This window comes from Tachypleus tridentatus, chromosome 12, assembly GCF_004210375.1.
Source record: "Tachypleus tridentatus isolate NWPU-2018 chromosome 12, ASM421037v1, whole genome shotgun sequence".
Lineage (NCBI taxonomy): Eukaryota > Metazoa > Arthropoda > Merostomata > Xiphosura > Limulidae > Tachypleus > Tachypleus tridentatus.
The window spans coordinates 114073532-114094765 of NC_134836.1; the positions used below are offsets into that span (position 1 = coordinate 114073532).

General features: G+C 33.8%; 1 protein-coding gene across 12 annotated transcripts in view; it reads right to left on the reverse strand.

Moving 5' to 3' along the window:
* Nucleotides 1-8803: 8803 nt before the first annotated feature.
* The window catches only part of LOC143234396 (netrin receptor UNC5C-like), a 125623-nt gene continuing 113192 nt past the window's right edge, over nt 8804-21234 (reverse strand). For 7 of the 12 annotated variants that reach the window (XM_076471737.1, XM_076471746.1, XM_076471739.1 and 4 more), the window contains 10 exons: nt 20198-20404; nt 19471-19620; nt 19011-19112; nt 18143-18312; nt 17366-17602; nt 16439-16585; nt 15140-15340; nt 11616-11737; nt 11025-11126; nt 8804-9951 (listed from right to left, as the gene is read on the reverse strand). In XM_076471737.1, the coding sequence (XP_076327852.1) occupies nt 9780-9951; nt 11025-11126; nt 11616-11737; nt 15140-15340; nt 16439-16585; nt 17366-17602; nt 18143-18312; nt 19011-19112; nt 19471-19620; nt 20198-20404 (1610 nt within the window). In that variant the 3' untranslated portion in view covers nt 8804-9779. The remainder of the gene's footprint in view (nt 9952-11024; nt 11127-11615; nt 11738-15139; nt 15341-16438; nt 16586-17365; nt 17603-18142; nt 18313-19010; nt 19113-19470; nt 19621-20197; nt 20405-21234) is intronic. The other 5 variants (XM_076471740.1, XM_076471738.1, XM_076471745.1 and 2 more) reach the window with 2 other exon arrangements.

Here is a 21234-nt window from a genome sequence, read left to right on the forward strand (position 1 = left end):
AATAGCTTGCGTGATAATTTAATGTGACAGTAAGTTAAGTCTCTGAAAAAAACAATATTTAGTTGGTTTTGATAATTTGGAGGATGGATGAATACACTAACTGATTTTTTTTTGCATTCATATTAACATTTGATATTTTATTCATTGTAGAATAAATATTTTTCTCATTATTATGATCTTCTAGTATTTTAGTACTACTTGAAAGTTAATTGTAGTTTAATATAAATATTTTTGGATCACCTGAATTCACCAAGTGTTCGTTGTGACTTGAGATATAACCTTGGTCCAGGTGAATTGATTCAAGACATTTACCATATTGGTCATTGAATGGTCACCTCACATTTTATAAAAGTATATTTAGTTTAGTTCCTCAAATTCTGACAGCAAATAATTGATGAAGAAAAACATTTGTTGAAACTTGAATGTTTTAATAATACCTATGTAATCAGAGATCACAGTAATCTTACTGAATCTTATGGTTAAGTAACTCCTCAATGGTCAAAAGTGTTTCAGAATGTTATTTGCTGTTTCTGGCGACTAACATGATGGTTTCCCTCATTTTCTGTTACTGTGAATATGGAAAAATATGTGATAATATAAGCTGCAAAATTTAATATGTAATTTTGTTTGAAACATAATTTGCATTATGCTATTTTTCATAAAGTTTAACGTTAGATCACTTATGATTTAATATTACAGACGTGCTTACCTTTCTAAAACTGTTTATCATTTTCATAATATCAGCAATGTTACAGTTTGAGAATTTTTACAGTAAATATATTTATCTGTATAATTTACTGAATTACACCATATTTTTCGTCTCTGATTGTTTCATAAGAGTAATAATAATGTAAAAACTTGCATATGGTTGTATTTTTTTGAGATACGATTTTCCTTGATGATTTTATTTCAGAATTAGTTTGTTTCTTTCGTACATTTTACGTTCTTTATTCTTGATACAGAAGGTAAAAAACACCATCACTTATTTGGAGTGATTCTGATTGGTTTATTGAATCTAGATCTGAACATTTAATTCAACCAACTTGTAGTGACTGCAAGTTATTTTAGTTTCAACACAATGCGATTCTTGTGCTTGCAGACCAGGGTATGCATCATTTGAGCACGTTTAGTTCCCCTTTCCTGAATTGCAAGTAAAAACTCGAAAATTCGGTTTAGCGAACTTTGATTTATTTACACCATGAAATGCTTTAACTTGTCTACATATTCGTCTTTAGCATACTAGTTCGTGATATATTTCCTGGTCGATCAGATAAGATGTGTGTGATTGGTACGATAAATATCACGTGGCTGTCTTATACTAGTCTGGAACAACTATAGACACTTCAACAAATTTTATAGAATGTTCCACATGCTGCTCTTGTAATGAGAAACGAGTTTACTAGGGGCTAGAAGGAGCTTAGCCCAAGGGCCTTATGGTCTCAAATGGGGACCATTGATAATTTTATTTTATGTAAAATTACATGGGATGTAGGGCCTACAAAAATGATTAGACCCAAGTCTGCACAACCCCCGTAAGTATGGATCAACTCGACATTCTCATTCTTTGACAATGTTGTAATCAGCCATCTGAAATTAAGAAAACCACCTATAGTCCCAAATCTTTCGGACTCATTGTAGTAAAAGGCAACATCTTCGTTTCCGGCTGTTAAAAGGTGTGTACTTTGAATGTAAATCAAGATTCTGCAGCCTGAAATCATTGGAAATGCAGCGTTTCTTCTGCTTATAGCGTTTATAACCTGTTAGACCATTTAGCTGATTTCCATTAAGTTTTCAAACGAGCCATTGTTTAACGAAGATGGAGTCTGCGCTGGTAGCACACGGAAAATTAATGCAATATACAGGTCTGCGTTAAATAGTGCATCTTGGTCAACGATAGTTGCTAGTCGTATGGGTGACCTATATGTATAATTAAACTGAATTTGTAATGTGGTTGTTCTCCGTAGTTAATGAATATCACTTTACAACCAGGGTAAAATTATACATGTACATTTATATATAATTACCTACATAATTATTATTGTTTTTTGCACAGTGCTACGTCTATCATTAGAGCTGGCCTAATATTGGAAGAAGGAAGACAATGCAAGTGTCCTAATGCCAATCAAAAGGCCTAGATAATTAGTAGAGACTTGGAAGTTATTTTGGTTAGTACCATTGCAACAACGAAAGTGCGGATTTCATTACTGCTATAGTTCTATGAACTTAAGCAATCCAAACACTAGATTTAGGCCTAGATCTCAAATAAATTATAACGTGGCCATATGAGGCGTTTATTTTTGTATCTCAAAATGGCTGGTATGGGTATTAAAATAAAGTATAGAACAACGTTTCAACCTCCATAGTTCATTTTTAATTATTCTCTTCTTTAATAAACGTTTGTAATTCCCATACAAGCCGTATTGAGAGACATCTTTACTTCAAGTGAGTTTCTTATCATCACATATTTAATATTTTGCTGTATGTTTGCAACCGCTTACTTCCAAATCCAGATCTAAGTTTGCGTCTAGGCCATTGGTTTAAGGTCTGGTTCAAAATGCAAGTCAGTGACGCGCAGCGCCACGGCAGAGACCGTGGAAGAAAACAGAACAGGTGGTGTAGGACCAGTAGATGGTTCACTTGGTGTTTCGAACGAAAATGTTTGAGAGGCTACCAGTCTAGGCTAGCCCATTGAACTGAAGGTTTCAATCTTGTGGCATTATTTACTCCCATAATGAAATGCGTATAAACATCAAGTTGACTCCATAAAACTATGAATTCTGACGTATTTGAAAATAAACAGCAACAGTAAAAACAATTAACAATTACTATGTTGTTTTTTTGGAATAATCATCCCAAAAGCTATTATAACACCTACACTTTTTTATTATGTTAGCGTGTTTTTTAAGCACTGTGATCTGGGTTTATTGAATGTTCAATATTTTTATGTTTCGTTGTTGTTTTTGAATTTCGCACAAAGCTATTCAGGGGCTATCTGTGCAAGCCGTCCCTAATTTAGCAGTGTAAGAATAGAGGGAAGGCAGCTAGTCATCACCACCCACCGCCAACTCTTGGGGTACTCTTTTACCAACGAATAGTGGGATTGACCGTAACATAACGACCCCACTGCTGAAAGGGCGAGCATGTTTGGCGCGACGGGGATTCGAGCCCGCGACCCTCAGATTACGAGTCGAATGCCTTAACCCACCTGGCCATGCCGGGCCTTTTTCTGTTTCAGTTTTGTTTATTTGGATGGATCAAAGAAGTTGAGAACGCAAATGAATCGATTGAACTATGTTCACGAGTAAAGGTTACTAATGGCATGTCATAGTATAATGAATTATTTACCCAAGAACGAGAACTAACCCACCTTCTGCTATCCGACCCATGTTAATCAATTAATGCATAATATTCTCAAGCTCAAAGATTGTACTTGCAATCTGAGAGTTGCGGTTTCGAATCCCAGTTATACCAAACATGCTCGCCCTTTCAGCAATGGGGTCGTTATAAGAGCAGTCAATCCCACTATTCGTTGGTAAAATAGTAGCCCAAGAGTTGGCGGTGGGTAGTGATAACTAGCTGCTTTCCTTCTAGTCTTACACTGTTAAATTAGGGACGACTAGTACAGATGGCCCTCGTGTAGCTTTGAGCGAAATTCAATCCAAAACCGATACCAATCGATCCCATAGAGCTTAGTTCACCAAAACATCTTCTATACTAGTTTCAACTCTCGTTTTACCACTTTAGAAAGAAGACAACAATTCAGTTTTTCCTTCCTTTGAACCCTCTCTGTCTTTATCTGGCCATTCCAATATCTAACAAAACTCAACCTAAACCACACTACAAATCCTTTAACTGTAGTAGAAAACAATTTATTTTTTCAGAAACTTAGATAACTTACTGAGAAAAGCACGGGGTACCTACCATCAACGTACCGTGTCGCTACTGTGTAACATAAAGAACATAAACATACACCCATTTCTCAAATTAAAAGCACCCATCACGGTAAAAACTTACGATCAAACTTTCTTTAACAAATGGCACAATATTTTGGAATGTGCATCTTTAGTACGGATGAATATTACTAAGAAACTTTGCGAAAATTCTATTAATATTTTTATAACGAAATTTCCTACTATAGTGATATCTACAAACTCTTACTGGATGCATAACTAAAAGAAAAACAATAAAGAACTGATCCACTTATTCTTAAAAAGACGAATAATGAAAAGCCTGTAGGAAATAACACAAGGTCAAAAAATTGACCTCTGTTAACAGCATATTTCTTTTAGATACATAAACTACCTTGGTAGTGCACTCTGCCTGAAGCTGTCAAGACAGTTTTTTGAGAATGAACATCAGAAACAGACGTTTAAAGATTTTTTTTATGTAAACACGAGGTCTCTTATACTAACACACCTGCAACTAATAACAGGGTACTTGTAAATCCTTTAAGCACTAACCAATTTCTTCCTAATGTTTCCAACATAAATCTTCTAATCCTAACTCTTTCAGATGTAGTTTCTGCATTTGTTCGAATAATAATTTTCTTTACGAATCTGAACTTTTTCTGACCTACATGAATTTTCTAGAAAACTCGAGCTCCGAGAATTTTTTGACAAAAGATTTCGCCCTACCGATAACCAACATGCCATGTCTTATATATATATATAAAGAGAGTCCTGTTAGTTTGTTTTTGAATTTCGCGCAAAGCGACTCGAGAGCTATCTGCGCTAGTCGTCGCTATATATATGTAAAAACGGCTCGTTCGGGTTGAGAAAGTATTTTACGTAGAGGAGCGAACAACGTTTCGACCTTCTTCAGTCATCGTCAAGTGGGTTTTCTCGAGATCACTGATTAGTCGTCCCTAATTTAGCAGTGAAATACTAGAGGGAAGGCAGCTGGTCATAACTCTTGGACACCTCCACCAAACTGATGACCACATTTAGACAGCTATGTTAATACTGCAGAAAATGACATAATACAAATCTTAAGATCTTCCAAACAATGTCACAATAACCTGAGCAAAGAGTAAAGAGCTTTTCTAAAGGTTTTTAAGCCTAATAACAGTATTATAATAAAACCTTGTAAACAAGGGTGAGGCTACTGTTAACTAATATTATTATATCACTCAAGTTTTGATTGTTTTTGAATTTCATGCAAAGCTATTCGAGGGCTATCTGCACTAGCTGTCCCTAATTTAGCAGTGTAAGACTAGAGGGAAGGCAGCTGGTCATCACCACCCACCGCCAACTCTTGGGCTACTCTTTCACTAACGAATAGTGGGATTGACCGTACCATTATAACACTTCCACGGCTGAACAGGCGAGCATGTTTGGTGCAACGGGGATGCGAACCCGCGACCCACAGATTACGAGTCGCACGCCTTAACCCACCTGGCCATGCCGGACCCATCACTGAAGTTAACCGCCAATTTCAGGATCTTATAACTCAGTTAACTAAAATAATCAGTAATAAACTCTAAAGAACTCTTTCAAAACAACAACAAAAAACAAACCGCCCAGTGCTTGACATCAAACAGGATTGTTGAGGGTGGATTTTATTTCTTATCTAAAATACACAAACCCACTGATCCTGGCTGACCCATAATTTCTAATAATAATCTAGCCTCTAAGAAGCTTTCTGTTTTTGTTGACCACCAAATAAAAATATTCTCTATACCCTCCCTCCTTACATAAAGAATAAGACATAGTTTATAAATCATAGAGGATTTGGTTTGGTTTGGTTTTGAATTTCGCACAAAGCTACACTAGGGTTATCTGCGCTAGCCGTCCCTAATTTAGCAGTGTTAGACTAGAGGGAAGGCAGCTAATTATCAGTACCCAACTCTTGGGCTACTCTTTTACGAACGAATAGTGGGATTGACCACCACATATAACGCCCCCATTGCTGAAAGGGCGCGCATGTTTGGTATGACTGGGATTCGAAACCGCGACTCTCAGATTACGAGTAGAATGCCTTAACCACCTGGCCATGCAGGGCCTATCATAGAAGAAATCAATGCCAAGACAGTTACCTCCTGAGAGCCTTCTGTGTACAGTAGATGTTTCTCTCTTTACACTAGTTCCACACAATGAAAGACTTGAAATTCTAAAACCTGCCCTAAACCTTTCGAGTTCAGCAGAATATGAAAAATTAACTGACCTTACCAATCTTCTCTTACTTCTAAACAACTTTGAACACAATATCGAACAATACCATCAGATTAACGACATTAAAATATTTTCGAACTAATTCAACGTAAGATAACCTGACAACTGCTCCTGTAGAAAAACTACCTCTTGGATAACTGACCCCTGACCCTGCACCCGTATATTATTATATTAATATAACTAAGTCGAGTGCCTTAATCACATGGTCATGCCGTGCCATACTGTGTGTGTTTTCTTATACCAAACCCACATCGGGATATCTGCTGAGTCCACCAAGGGGAAACTCAACGGTATTGAAACCGGTTTCAAAACTGAGGTTGAGGAAGGAATGAAATCAGCCTATCGTATTGCTACTTCAAATACCACTCCACCTTGCGTAATAAACGTAGTTACCGAATCTGTGATCTTCGACCATTGGTTTCCTGTCTGACAATTAAAGTTTTCCTCCTTTCCCACGTGTGGTGTAAATTCGTATTTCTACCACTATTTTTCATAATGTTTATTATTTTCTTATCATTTTCTAAGTTTGCCTTTTTATTTATTTCTATTTAATATTGTCATGTTAATCGATTTTTGCGTGAATTTCTTTTTTTTTCTTTGTCAATACCCAATATAATTTGTTTTTCAAAACAAACCTTTTTTAACCTATGTGTGTGTAACATCCTCGTTTCCTGTCACATAGGGCAACGGAAATAGGTTACACATGTAACAACACAAACTAAAGGTAATTTCATGTTTATCGTAAATTGTTTTATTTTAGTTCGAACTCAAGTGAGATCGGGTGGTGAATTCTATCTAATGTTTTTACATTTATTTCAGATGGTTAGGCTTAGCCACAGATATAAACGATAAAAAAAGGTGTTCTTAAAATAATAATAAAAAAAGGAGATAGGAAGAACATCTGAGATCAGAATACTAGGTAACTTGTCATATATGTTGAATATTCGGATAATTTTTAGTTTTGCGGAAACTTCAAATTAGATTTTGCTATATATAATTAGTTGTCAAGCTAAGTTCAAAAGATTTGAACAACTGTATGTAACTGAGAGCAAAATAATATTTCTAGTTGTGTGTAAATCGATAACAGTAACGAAATTTGTTAAACAAAATTAACACCGAATGAATTAACCTTAATAAAATAAATTTTCAGAAAAAAAATGCAGAGTATTCTGTATATTATTGTTTAACATGTGAGAAATGTGTAGATATCCAGAAGACGACGATAAATTATCTCCTACTCTCTTGAATCTATATTTTGTTAGGTTATAACCTCTGATGTATAATTCGTATTTATTTTATTAGATGTTTTCAAGTTTGTAAACAGCAGGCAATAAACAATAAAATACATAGAAAAATAAAAATTCCTAATCTTGCTGAATAAGATATCACATTAGTACTAGTAGTAACGTGTATCATCATTTACTGACAGAAAATGTAAACCTTTGTCATCAAATACCTAAAGACATTTCCCAACTTGAATGGCATATTATGCAATACACAGGCTGAGTAGTAGCTCGCAGATCCAATTGCTTAGGTGTAGCCATTCGTGATTTGAAATTAACTGCTAGCTAGAAGGAGGGTTAACATTAGTAAATTTATTTATTGAAGGGACATTTTTAAATAATTTTCTATGTTGTAATATACATATAAGAACAGGTGAGAAGCAGACAAAGACCTGCTTCACCTCTTGTATATGTTTTACTAGAAATATCTAATTTTATAGATATTTATGTTCTAACTGCAAAACTGATTAAGATCCTATTGGTTCTTTAATTCACTTAAGAGCTTATTGTTATTGGCTGGTTACGTAACATTCAATTTACCCAATTTCAAACTATGTTTCCTCAGTTCACAATGTAGAATACTTTATTATTTACTTTCTTGGTCTGTGAAAACATTAATGGCTGAAATCATTTGGATAATAAATGAACTGCAGTTAAACCTTGTAGAGTAGTAAACTTATCATTAGAACTGGTTTTTGATGCAACAAATGCCCAAGCAAATTTTTTCTTCAATAAAAAGTGAAATTTTTAAAATTAGTTTATAAGTACATTATTTCAGCTAAATAATAATAAAAACATTCATTTCAATTTATTTATAATAAATTCCTTTGTGATTATTTGCTTCAAGTAAAGAAAAACATACAACACCAACAAAATATTCTTTCTATTTTTGGCAGATATTCAATATAAGGAATAGTTAACTGATGCAATATTGCTTTTGGTGATCAGTAGGGGATAAATAGTATAAAAAATTAGGGCATTTTATATTATAGAATGCTTTGAAAATCAATAGTTTCATATGTCTTATTATCTTAGATCATTGAGAACAGCATCTCCAGACTCTTTGGTGACAGATAGAGTAACTTATGTCACTAAAATGAATGTCTAACACAGCCAGAGGGAAGAAAAAACATTCCTTGGGTGCTTTGCAATACTTCTTAAAGAGAAAACCTGATACTGTCAATAATAAACATTTTATATAATAACATGGAATATTAATCTCTTTCAAGCTGGTGAAATACTTTTTATTATGTTGAAAATAGGTGTATAAATAATATCCAATAATTCTGTCATGTTAATCATGAAATGTTTAATAATCTGATGAAAATAAAACAGACAACAACTAATACATTTTTTTATGATTTTATACCAAAGTTTACATGAAAACACTATACAAAAAAAAGTATCAGAAACTGTCCCCTTTGTTTAGGAAACTTGGGCTTCTTTCATTCAAGATCATAAAAAACCTAGATGACCATGACAGTTGTTATTCACATTTTCCAGATCAGAAAAAATGTGATCTATACCTCATCTCATAATACTATGAGTAGAATCTAATCCTCTTGATAATTACTTTATATCCTATTTATTGAATGTTTACATTTTTCGAAGAGAAGATTTTAATGTTTTTTGAATGTTTAAAAAATGTACACCTGAGATCACACACCTTTATTATATCAAAATGATTTTTTTTTTATTTTTTGCTTAAAATTAGTATCTTTAAGGTTTCATACCACTTTATATGCAAACTTCTAAGTAATCTTTAATTATCATAATAAAGTTTGAGATAAAGTTGGTTTCTAGTATCTAACAACATTGTATTAGAGAACATGTCTGAAAAGCAATAAAATATAAATTTGTTTTTATTTCTTTTTAAGGAATCATACACCGTTAAAATTTAGAAAACACCTTTCTTTCGATAATACTAAGTTTTATATCAGGCACGCAAAAAAATATATACAAATATATAAATACTGGTATTATACACTATATACATGGAAAAAACCTTTAACTTGAAAAAAAAACAAATGAAAAATATTTTAGTTTTCTAGTACCAGTAAATACACAAAACTTTTTGAGATTTATCTTCATCAGAGTTTAATTGGCACCAAGCACCTGCATAGATTTGTTTCTTTATTAAATTTTGACTGAAGCTAAAAGGCTTTGTTTCTTCTGGTTCTTTTGCCGAACTTTTCATCATCACATTTAAGCAAATTCAGTTGCCTATATTACTTGTATAAATGCAGAGTTTATAGCTAAGAAGCAAGGTCTTTCACCACAGATAGAAGCTAAGCATAGCACCATTACAACTGTCTTGGATCATTATTTAAAGCCATGGTCCAGCTTCATTTTCTATAACTGCTGAAGCATCGTTACGTCCCATAACCCTGAACAGGTTCATAAGATCGGTTAAGGCCGTTGGCTCTCGATGTCTCGCTTCCCACAGATCAAGTATATGTTCGGTTGGACTTGATTTAGTTGCAAAATAATTTAGATACCTGCAAATTAATACAATCAAACAGAACTAGAATTAGAAATTCCTCAAAAAAGTTAGAAGCGAAAGGCTGAATGAAGATGCTAAAGTCTAAAATATTTGTATTACAGTCTAATCAAACTTCAGGGTCTAAATACAGAGGAATTGGCACATGGGGGTCCATGCCCTAAATCGTCAGTTAGCATCTTTAAAAATCAGAATAGAAACTATTGTTGATATCATACCGAAATGCCGAAAGTTTCCATGCTCTTGGGGCCCCGAGTCTTTTAAGCATCTAGTGGTGCGATTGTCTAAAGGTATTTGTTCATGTTATATCCTGATCTTTATTAGTGTTAGCAAATTTCTTTTAATAGCAATTAATCCTGAATTTGAAGAATTAGCTAAAAGGAATAAACTAATAATTAAGTTTAATTGTTCTAATGGTTAGGAAACAATAAAATTGAACTACATAGCTAGATAAGGATGATGACAGAAATGGATTGAGTGTGGTTTTGTTTAGAAAAACGAAATACTTAACAATATATCAGATTTTCTATTCTATAGTAATCCAATGAAAGAAAACCAAATATTGCTCATATCTGTAGCAATATAAGTGGCATTTAAGAAAGAAAACAAACTTAAAAAGCAAAGAAACTGATAAAAAAATTAAGTTTTTTTTACTTTTACATGTGACAATTTTTTATAACTTTTCTTGTCCTAAGATAACCTTTCATTAATCATGAATTTAATTTTTTTTTTTTATTCTGAAGTTGTTGTTTTTTCTATGACATTATTTCTAAAGTTTCTCTGTCACAACATCAAGGTTTGGTGAAGTTCAGTCATTTATCCTACTGTTAAAAGTGATTAATGTAGTTTCACATTGGTTTCACATTTATTAATATATTATCCCTCAAGCACTATGTGATCAACATTGATAAACGTACTTGTTGCACTACATGAAATAATTTTTTACCATTTTTATTTAACATAAGTTTATTTTTAGAATGATAGTAGCAAACTGCTTTCTCTAAACTAAAACACTAAATTCACTTGAGAAAGAATTATTCTGTCTTTGAGGACGTTAAGAAAAGCTTTTACCTGTCTACCCCTAACTCCTGAGCCAAACTTCTCCAGTCATTGCCTCTGCTATTTGGGGGATCAAAACAGGCACATAGTTTCTTGCAAATTGCAGGAGAAATCCTGAAAATTAATATTTTCACTACATAAGTAATTAACTCTTTAAAACATTTGTGCTGACTTCTACTTAAAAGTTTATTTGAATTGCATATCTTTATAACCTCCTAATACACAACATATGTTTAGTTCTTTTGTTTGTTTTTCGTTAACGAGTAACAAACATGGCTTACAGTTAAAATAATTAAAAATTTATTAACTGAACAAACAAGATGGTAAATTATTTGCATTCGTTAAGCTGTAAAATCTTAGGTTAACTCAAAACTAGAACCCAGTACCTTCAAGGGCATTGTGTTTCCACTGTTGTTAACTATGTATAATGAAAAATAATTGATATTATTCCGATAACAAACTAAGTTCTAATGTTAGGGATAACTCGTATAGAACTCGTCTTTCGTTTGTATATTTTGCAAGCCTATAAAATAAATCATGAAAGATAAAAAGGTATGGCTATATATATTACAAAATTCCAACTAGAAAGTATAATATTAATACCTAAATCCTTCTACAGGACTGTCTATCTGCATTACTGAGTTTATGCCACCCACAGTTTTAATAGACGTGCAGATAGATGGCGCTGGTGGTGATAGTGCTATCGCAGGAACTGAAGGTAATTTCTGAAAAGTTATTTCACTAACATTACAAATGTTACAAAGCCACAAATCAAAGTTACAGCATGAAAATGAGCTTTTAAAAATAAAACCAGTCATATATACAAGTTAAACTGTGAAAGGACTAGATTTTTTAGAATTTATGAATTAAGTTTATTACAACTTTCACCTTCATAACTACAGGGTGTTCGGAAAGTCACTATGCACTTATATATTTATTAACAGACATATTTCAATATAGAATACAGGAGATAAATATGAACGGCAATTATAAACAATATTGAAAGTGACCCCCGTTTGCATCAATACAGGCCTGGATCCTTCTTATTTTGTTTCTAAACACCGCTATCAGTTGCTGGCTTGAAATAGACTGAATAAAATATGATTACAAAACTGCACAATGGCTTTCCGAACACCCTGTATAATAAACAAGAAACCCGAGTGATAGCTGTTGACGCTGAAAAGTTTTAAGAATGTCTCTTTGAAGTACTTTTACATTAAGTTTACAATATTTAATTATCAGCTTACAGCAGACATATTTTAAAAATCGAGGTCTTGAAATGTATGTATATACCAAAAACAATTTCCAGTGATGTCGAGAAAACCCACTTGTATATATATGTTAAAACGGCTCGTTTGGGTTGAGAAAATTTTTTACGCAGAGGAGTGAACAACGTTTCGACCTTCTGCGGTCATCGTCAGGTTCGCAAAGAAAGAGAGAGGTAACTGACCGGAAGCTGACCACATGTTTGTGAGGGGTTGTGTAACTGAGTGTCGGAATGTAGAGGGCGATGTTATGTGTTTGAATATATAATTTTATATTATTTATTTTATTATTATTATAAAATTATATGTTCAAACAATATTTATTTTATTATTATTATAAAATTGTATATTCAAACAATATTTATTTTATTATTGTTATAAAATTATATATTCAAACATATAACACCGCCCTCTACATTCTGACACTCAGTTACACAACCCCTCACAAACATGTGGTCAGCTTCCGGTCAGTTACCTCTCTCTTTCTTTGCGAACCTGACGATGACCGCAGAAGGTCGAAACGTTGTTCACTCCTCTACGTAAAAAATTCTCAACCCAAACGAGCCGTTTTTACATATATAAAAACAATTTCCAGGGAGTCAGAACTGCACGTGATATAAACCACTAACCTATTTTTGTGTGAACGTGAAACTCCTGAAATCGATAAACTGACATATAGGACCTTAAAAGTTACAAATGATGTGTAGAGAATCGAAAAACTTAAAAACAAGGAGCAGGTAAACCAAGCAATAGAAAGTTGCTTCGGTTTGACTTCCTTCATAAATAATGTATAAAACTCTTTATGTTTGTAGAGAAATACAAGTGAACATTGATTACATATGCGTGAGCCATGAATTGGTCTTTGACTTCAACCATCTTTTAAACAGTGCAACTGTTCTTATGTCTTACGTTGTTAGAGACAAAGAAACGATGGTACATAAACCAATTAAAGATAAAAGACAATTTGACATCGAGGAGTCAGATACTGAACCACAGAAACAAACTTATTTTAAAAAATTGCGTAATTACTTAAACAATGTTCACTTATCAAAAGTTGACCTAGTTCACAACTAAAAACAGAAATAAAAACATTAACCCAAGAGAATGAAAAGAAATAAGGTTACCATAATAACCTACACTGCTATATTTTTGGTTCTTTATATACAGTAAATAACCGTTAGGGTTATTTAACAAAATAAACGATATCTGATTTAAAAACATGTTAGGCCTGGGTATTCAAACGTATTCTTACAGTTTTCATATAGATATTCTAATTACATCTGTAATATAAACTCGTATGCTTTCATCCAGTAAGATAAACTCGTATGCTGTCTGTTATTTAGTGGTTTTAACATTATATAACACTTACTAGATTTCGGTGTTTGACGTAGCTACGTGAGCTCATACGTGAAAAATAACGCTAAGAAACCAAATTAAAGGGTCTAATTTTATAAGCTAAAAAAACCCACTAAATTATCTTTGTTCTAGAAACTGACTTAACCATATTTATATTAGTGTTCACTACGCAATATCACACTAGTTACTTATGTAGACGTAAACGAGCAGGGTTCCATTTTTTGGGGGTAGATGGCGCGATAAACAAAAAATTAAATAATTTAAAAGTTTCATTTCATTTGAAAGTATTTTTCGAATATAATTTTTCACTTGTAATAAAAGTTGAATATATTTTCGTTACAGCTGTTGCCATGAATTGATATACATGCTTAGCGCAGTGTACGATTAATCTACTATACCCTTGTCAGTATCATATGAATGTTATTAATTAATTGCTGAAAAGCGCAGATAGCATAGTTGCGTTGCGCCATAAATCGCCAAACCCGCCAATTACCGAATATACTTATTTATACACCTAATCTTTTGCTGATTCGCCACGTCTTCTGAATAACAAATATGGATAACTGAAGGAAGTAATAATTAATTATAAATGATTTTAAAATAAATGAATAAAAATTAATTACAAAATCTGATATGTTGTGAAATAAATAAAATATGAAGAAAAAATACACTTCATTAACTAACACAGTTTACACTATAATAGCTGTCGTCGAGTGACTTTTGCTAGTGTATAAACAGCGTCTCAACATGCCTCAGGCTAATCGGATATCTTTAAATTGATCCTCGAGGTAATATGATAAAAGTTAGTTTGTTAGTCAGTTAGTTTGGAATTTCGCGCAAAGCTACTCGAGAGTTATCTGCGCTAGCCGTCCCTAATTTAGCAGTGTAAGACTAGAGGGAATGCAGTTAGTCATCACCACCCACCACCAACTCTTGGGCTACTCTTTTACCAACGAATAGTGGGATTGACCGTCACATTATAACGCCTCCACGGCTGACAGGGCGAGTATGTTTGGTGCGACCCTCGGATTACGAGTCGAACGCCTTAACACACTTGACCATGCCGGGCCTAATATGATAAAAAGAATCAATCTTCGCACGTTTGTAAGATGCAGTAAATAACATTATGTTATTGTTGATACAAGCCAGGGGAAATGGTTTTCGCCAAAAAAACACTTTCTTTAGCTTCCTCATATTTAGTTGCCCTTTCAACAGTGGGGGCATTATAACGTGACGGTCAATCCCACTATTCGTTGGTAAAAGAGTAGCCCAAGAGATGGCGGTGGGTGGTGATGACTAGCTGCCTTCCCTTCAGTCTTACACTGCTAAATTAGGGACGGCTAGCGCAAATAGCCCTCGTGTAGCTCTGCGCGAAATTAAAAAACAGACAAAAACAAACCTATTTAGTGTTAAGACATATTTCTATAACACATTTTACATAAGAAAAATGCATTATTTAATTAGTTACGCCAAATAACTTAAGATGTGTAAATTTAAGCCACTTACATCACGCAGGTCAGTGTTGATTCGCAGTAACTGGCGATGTGCCTGAACACCTCGCTGATACACCAGAATATGGCATCGAATTGTCTGAAGTGAGCGGTCCACGTGCTCTAATGTGAAAGAACAATGGAGTTGGTTCTGTGTGCCACTCCATACGTGCTGGAACGGAATCTCCTGCAGGTGAACAAAGTTCGTCATCAGCAGCTGACCAAGCGAAATAAAAGAGCATTAAAAAAAAAAACATTGGGCTGTTTTAAAATTATTTGTTTCGAAATGCATTTGTTTGTTTTGGCCTCTCTGAAACTTGATGGTACTTTACAGAGAGCAGTCTGTACTTGTCGGTTACACCAGTGATGTGCGAAGTTAAAGCTACCTCACTGTAATTAAATGTGGTTTAATAATAAATATATATATTAATTTTACTGTAACTACAAATTAAAACAGATGAAACTGATCTATGATTTCAGACGTATTCAGGCCCGGCATGGCCAAGTGGTTAAGGCACTCGACTCGTACCCTTACTGCTCGCCCTTTCAGCCGTGGGGCGTTATAATAATGCGACGATCAATCCCACTATTCGTTGGTAAAAGAGTAGCCCAAGAGTTGGCGGTGGGTGGTGATGACTAGCTACCTTCCCTCTAGTCTTACACTGCTAAGTTAGGGACGGCTACCACAGATTAGCCCTCGTGTAGCTTTGTGCGAAATTTAAAACAAACAAACAAACAATCAGACGTATTCGTATATTCACGTTCACTGACACCATTAATAGGTAGTATGTATTATTGTCAGCAGATGGCAGTGCATTTTAGTTTGTTTTTGAATTCCGTGCAAAGATACTCGAAAGTTATTTGCTCTACCCGTCCCTAATTTTAATTCAGCAGTGGTACACTAGAAAGAAGGCAGCAGTAAACACCACTAACTCTTGGGTTATTCTTATTAACGAATACTGAATTAATCGTCATATCATAACATTTCCATGGCTGAAAGGGCGAGGATGTTCGAACTCTTGACCCGCACATTGCGAGTCGAACTCCCTAACCACCAAGACAGGACACGCCAAGCCTGTTGTTAAACACAAAGCTATACAACAAGCATCTGTGCTGTGCCCACCACAGACATCAAAACCCAATCTTTAACGTTACAAGCCTTCAGACTTGCTGCTAAGCCACAGAGAAGGATGCGATGTACATATCTGACAGCCATCTTAAAATATATTGACAGTAATATGTTTTAAAGACAAAAAAAACATTTCTGTAATACTAGGTGTTTAAAACAGTTGTTAACTAATGAAAGAAGACACACCTGATAATTAGCACCAGGCTTACACCGCCATCCAGGACCTATGTCCTCCAGGCAGAAACAGAGGTTGGATCCTCCGTCCTGGTACCACATCACTTTGGGAGTATCTAACAATTTTCCACCCAATTCTCTTTCCACTTCAACCACTCCCTGAGAAGTGAACAAATAAGAATAAAAGACGCGCGTGATTTCTTTTGAAACCACAAATAATGTTACACCCATTATTTAATATAAAGCTTTAAGAGAAATTATATCGAGTGACAATAATAATACATTTATTTATACTTGTAAAGTTTTGAAAGGTCTTTGCAAGATCAAAGCTAAATTGTTCACGGTAACTACGAAACACTTATAATATTTAACAAGGCTGTAATATAACTTTCAATTAATCGATTAATGTGAGTCTATCTTTAATTGCTTAGTTAGGCTTAAGTGAAGGAATTTCTGGCGTTCGAAACAACAGTAATTGTTTAAAAAAAAAGCGACAAATGTGTGTGCATTTTGATTACCTCGTTAAACATTTGTTACGTCACAATGGCAAATTTGGTTGGGCTTTACAAAATATTCATCTGAAAATAACCAATTCCTTGTTTTGATTATTTTTAATTATTTCATATGGTGACATTTAGATTTATACACACACACACACACATATATAAGTAAGTGATGAAATTTCTGACTACCGAAATAAAAAATGACCTCAGCTGGACTGACCAAGATAAGAACTTTATGAAAGTTCTAAAATATGTTAAAAACTAATTTTCAAATAAACTGTTACACTTTAAATCACAAGCGGGATAAATAAATAATTTATTATAACTGAACGTACTTAAAATTTGAAGTTCGTAGGTGAAATTGTTCGAAATATCCGAACACATATAAAACTTATTAATTATGATGCCATACTTTTAGGGACGTGGTTGCATATACCTGCAGTGCAGCTTTGGTATTTTCCACGCAATACAGACGTATGCTGTAATCCACGGATGAGTGTAATACCGGAGAGAACGCTGCTAATGTAAGAGACTTAATAGCTTTTTGTTCAGGTAAGGATTCTCCAACTAATGTATAACGGGCCAAATCATCCGTCACTAGGTGGCACTGCTGAGCATCTAACTGACAGTAAAGAGGGGTGTTGATAGTCTCTTGACCTAATGTAACAATCTCCTAAAATAACATAAAAACGAATAAAATATAATAATTCACATATATTACACGAAACATTTATTTATTACTGGAAAAAATTCACGGACATTTAAAGAAACACTATTATTGATTGTCGTTTATTATTTTCTCAGTTTTAAGTGCCTTTGTATCCCAAGACAGCTGATACTGGTATTAAAACTTTTATTAAAATGAAGTAGAGAACAACGTTTCGACCTTCTTAGGTCATCTTCAGGTTAACAAAGAGTTTTAAGTGCCTTTGCTTTCAAATTCGTTTGACAATACGTAAGTACCCTCAACAATATTCTCAGATACAGTCAATGAAGAACTATTATTTCAGCAAGTCCATGATAAAATTATACGTATAAAAATAGCTATTTTAAAACATATAAAGGTCCTTATTTCTTAGGAAGTTTTCCAAACATTCATCTTTTGTTAACGCTTTAAAGTTGTTATCATTCTCTGCATGTTCGACAGAAGTTTTAAAAATGCTACTTAAAAGGGTGTGAAAAGTCAGGGATTGACACGTTTGGTGTAACTTACCCTCCACACAGAATCCTCTCCTTCGCCTTCAGAAAAATCGCCGAAGACACTCAAGTTCCATTTGTTAGGATTCAGGTTAGCACAGTGTTGAAAACTGATGATCAGTGGTTTTTGTAAGTTGACACCAGGAGGCCCAACTTGAACAACTGGACTGAGAACAGTTTGTTTCTCTACAGAATAATAAAAAGCTTTTTTGTGCTGTTGTTAAAATTTTGCCACTGCTGTGAGACGCCTCCCGTTAAGAAAAACAAAGGTTGTCTCACTGTTCGTGATGCAGGATTTCAAAAAAAAAAAAATCTTAGATAGGAAAAAATTTATCCAGAGAAACTTAAAACAAAAACCCTGGTAAAAGGAAAAAATATTAGATGATTTAATAATCATCTTAATGCATTTTAAAATATTCATTAGATACACACACATGTTCTATATATTGTATAAGGTGAGTTAAACATACTTATTATATTTTAACGAAAAGTAAAACTGAATAAACAATATTCGAGAATCACGAACAGGAATTCTTGTAAATATTAAATTATACAAATAATAATAATAAAATAAAAAAAAAGACTCCAAGTGTACAGGAATATCTTGTATAAACGGTGCGAAAATGGTGTTAACTATTATAGATTATGCACCACGTTGCATATTAGAAGAAGAAATTGTTTAAATAAGTTGTCTAAATTTACATTCATTAAAATATTTGCAAATTAGCAATATGGTGCTTTACTAGGCCTACAATTTACATAAATGTTTTCCAACCTTCTTCAGACACCAATCCAAACTGGATTCTATGTATATAGAATATAAACACAGGATAAAACACACAATCACAGCTATAAGCACTTCATCTGCCATCTAGAATGCTCACCAGTTAACCTTGGCCGATCTTTGTCTTCTCTTAAGAGAGCAACATAAACTTCCTCCTTGGCTCCTTTCTTTATTGCACCCTTGGGTACAGTAACTGTTATTCCTGAAGATATAATACGTTAACTTATGATATAAATGACCTGCTGTGTTAGGGAAGAAAACAAATTCCAGAGAAAGAGAAATCTTTTAGGGGTGCTATTTAACTGATAATCAAAATAATAAATGAGTCTGTCTCACTGTTCTTACTAAATAATATATCTCTCTAGAAATAGCAATCATGGAATTGCATATTTAAGATTTCTTTAGTGAATTATGTAAGAATACTTCTAAACGAACTCTCTTAATGTATGAACAAATTCAATGGCGGTTAGAAAGTTAAAGCTGAAAACGATACTTTTGGAGTTCAACTATTTTAAATTGTCAACTTCCAAACATGAGCATCTTAAACTTCTAAAAATTACCGGAATGTGGCAGTGATATTCTAGCTCCAGCTTTGGTGACAACTTTCCACGCTAAACATTCAATATCGACGCCAGGGGGCAGTACAGCAGACGCCACTGAGTTCCGGTTTGATATCGTGTCCGATTCGTACTCGGACCCTGATCGCGATCCTATATTCAAATTGCACAGATATTTAAAAACCCTGAAACTAAACTCTGAAGTAGATAAATGCTTACAACAGCAAATGTTTATTTACGAAAATAAAACATATCTTTATTTCATATATTTCTTCTCGGGTTTTCAACATTTTGTGGTTTAAAAACAGAGAGCTCTCTTTACAATTAGAAATCTTTATATTATAGTCACGTAACAATAAAATTTATTCTATACAATGTTACTCCTTACTTACCAATTTCTTTGGTGTTACTTAGTATTTTAAACTTTCTAAGTGCGTATAATGCTCTTTTGGAGTCAATATTTTATTTTTTAATTCTAGACAAATAAACAGAAAGATCCACTTTCGGGAGTGTTATCACTCCACTTAAAAACGTCATATTTTGTAAAGTGGTTTTACAACCTACGCACTTAATAGATGGCGCTAAACTCGTTACTCACGCAACTCTCTTCATTCTTGAAACTATTTACCAGTTTCGTTTAAGTTACCAACACTTTGTCCATAGCTTTTATAACAGCTACCTCAAGATATCTGATAATATATTATTTTTACTACAGCTATACAAGACTTACCAGACGCTGACGAAGGTCCAGAAATGGATGACTCTGTACATGGGAGTTTTTCTGTTGAGCTGGGAGTATTACATCGTTGAGTAGGAAGGATGGGATTTATTCGAGCGGGCAGTAGACCCAACTTTTCATTGCTGTGTAACTCGTTATGACTTCCATCTCGTAAGTGTGGGGATACACTCAAAACGTTTTGTGTTAAGTCGGGTTGGACTATGAATAAAAAAAAAACAAGTTGTTTCTCATCATGAAGGTTACTCTTTTTAAATGAATTAATTTTATTACCTTACGTCCAGTTAAAAAGTTAAAAGTTCCCATGATAGACCGGTCTTCCGAATAAGTGGCGCCATATAAACGGAAGCCTACAGAACACATCATGCCAACGAACCAATGACAGACCGATATTCCGAAAAATACCCGCCACTAGTAATGTACCAGCAATTAGCTTTTTGAATCGTAATATTATTCAACTTTTTAGCTTATTTCCACATTAATAATAGTAATGATGTTGATGTTGTTATTATATGAGCATTTTAAGATGATATTTCACAAAATTAGAAATGTTTAATTATGGGTAACAATAATAAAGGTCTGTAAACTGTACTGAGGCCTCAGTATAGAAGACGATACGTTGTTTTCTTTTCGCTCAACGGTTGCAGTCCATTGAAGTTCTATAAACTGTTAGGTCTACTCTACCCAAAGTTCTACTGAAACAACAAAGTCTCTGTAATGATTACAAATATACTTCAATGTCGTCGGTTTATGTTCCTAATATAACATTATACGTATATTACTGTTTACATACTGTAACAACCTGAATGAACATTAAGCCTACGTGTGTAACTGTTTCTACATTCGATTTTTCGGAATATTTGGCTTTGACCAGTGAGACGAGAATTATTTACGAATCAAAGCAACAGATGTGAAATATCACACATTGTTGGTGTAAATTTTTATAAATATACAGCAGTTTCACACTATGTGGAAAGAAGTTGGCTGACTAATAACGTGCTCAGCATGTTAGAAAACACAACTTTTTTTTA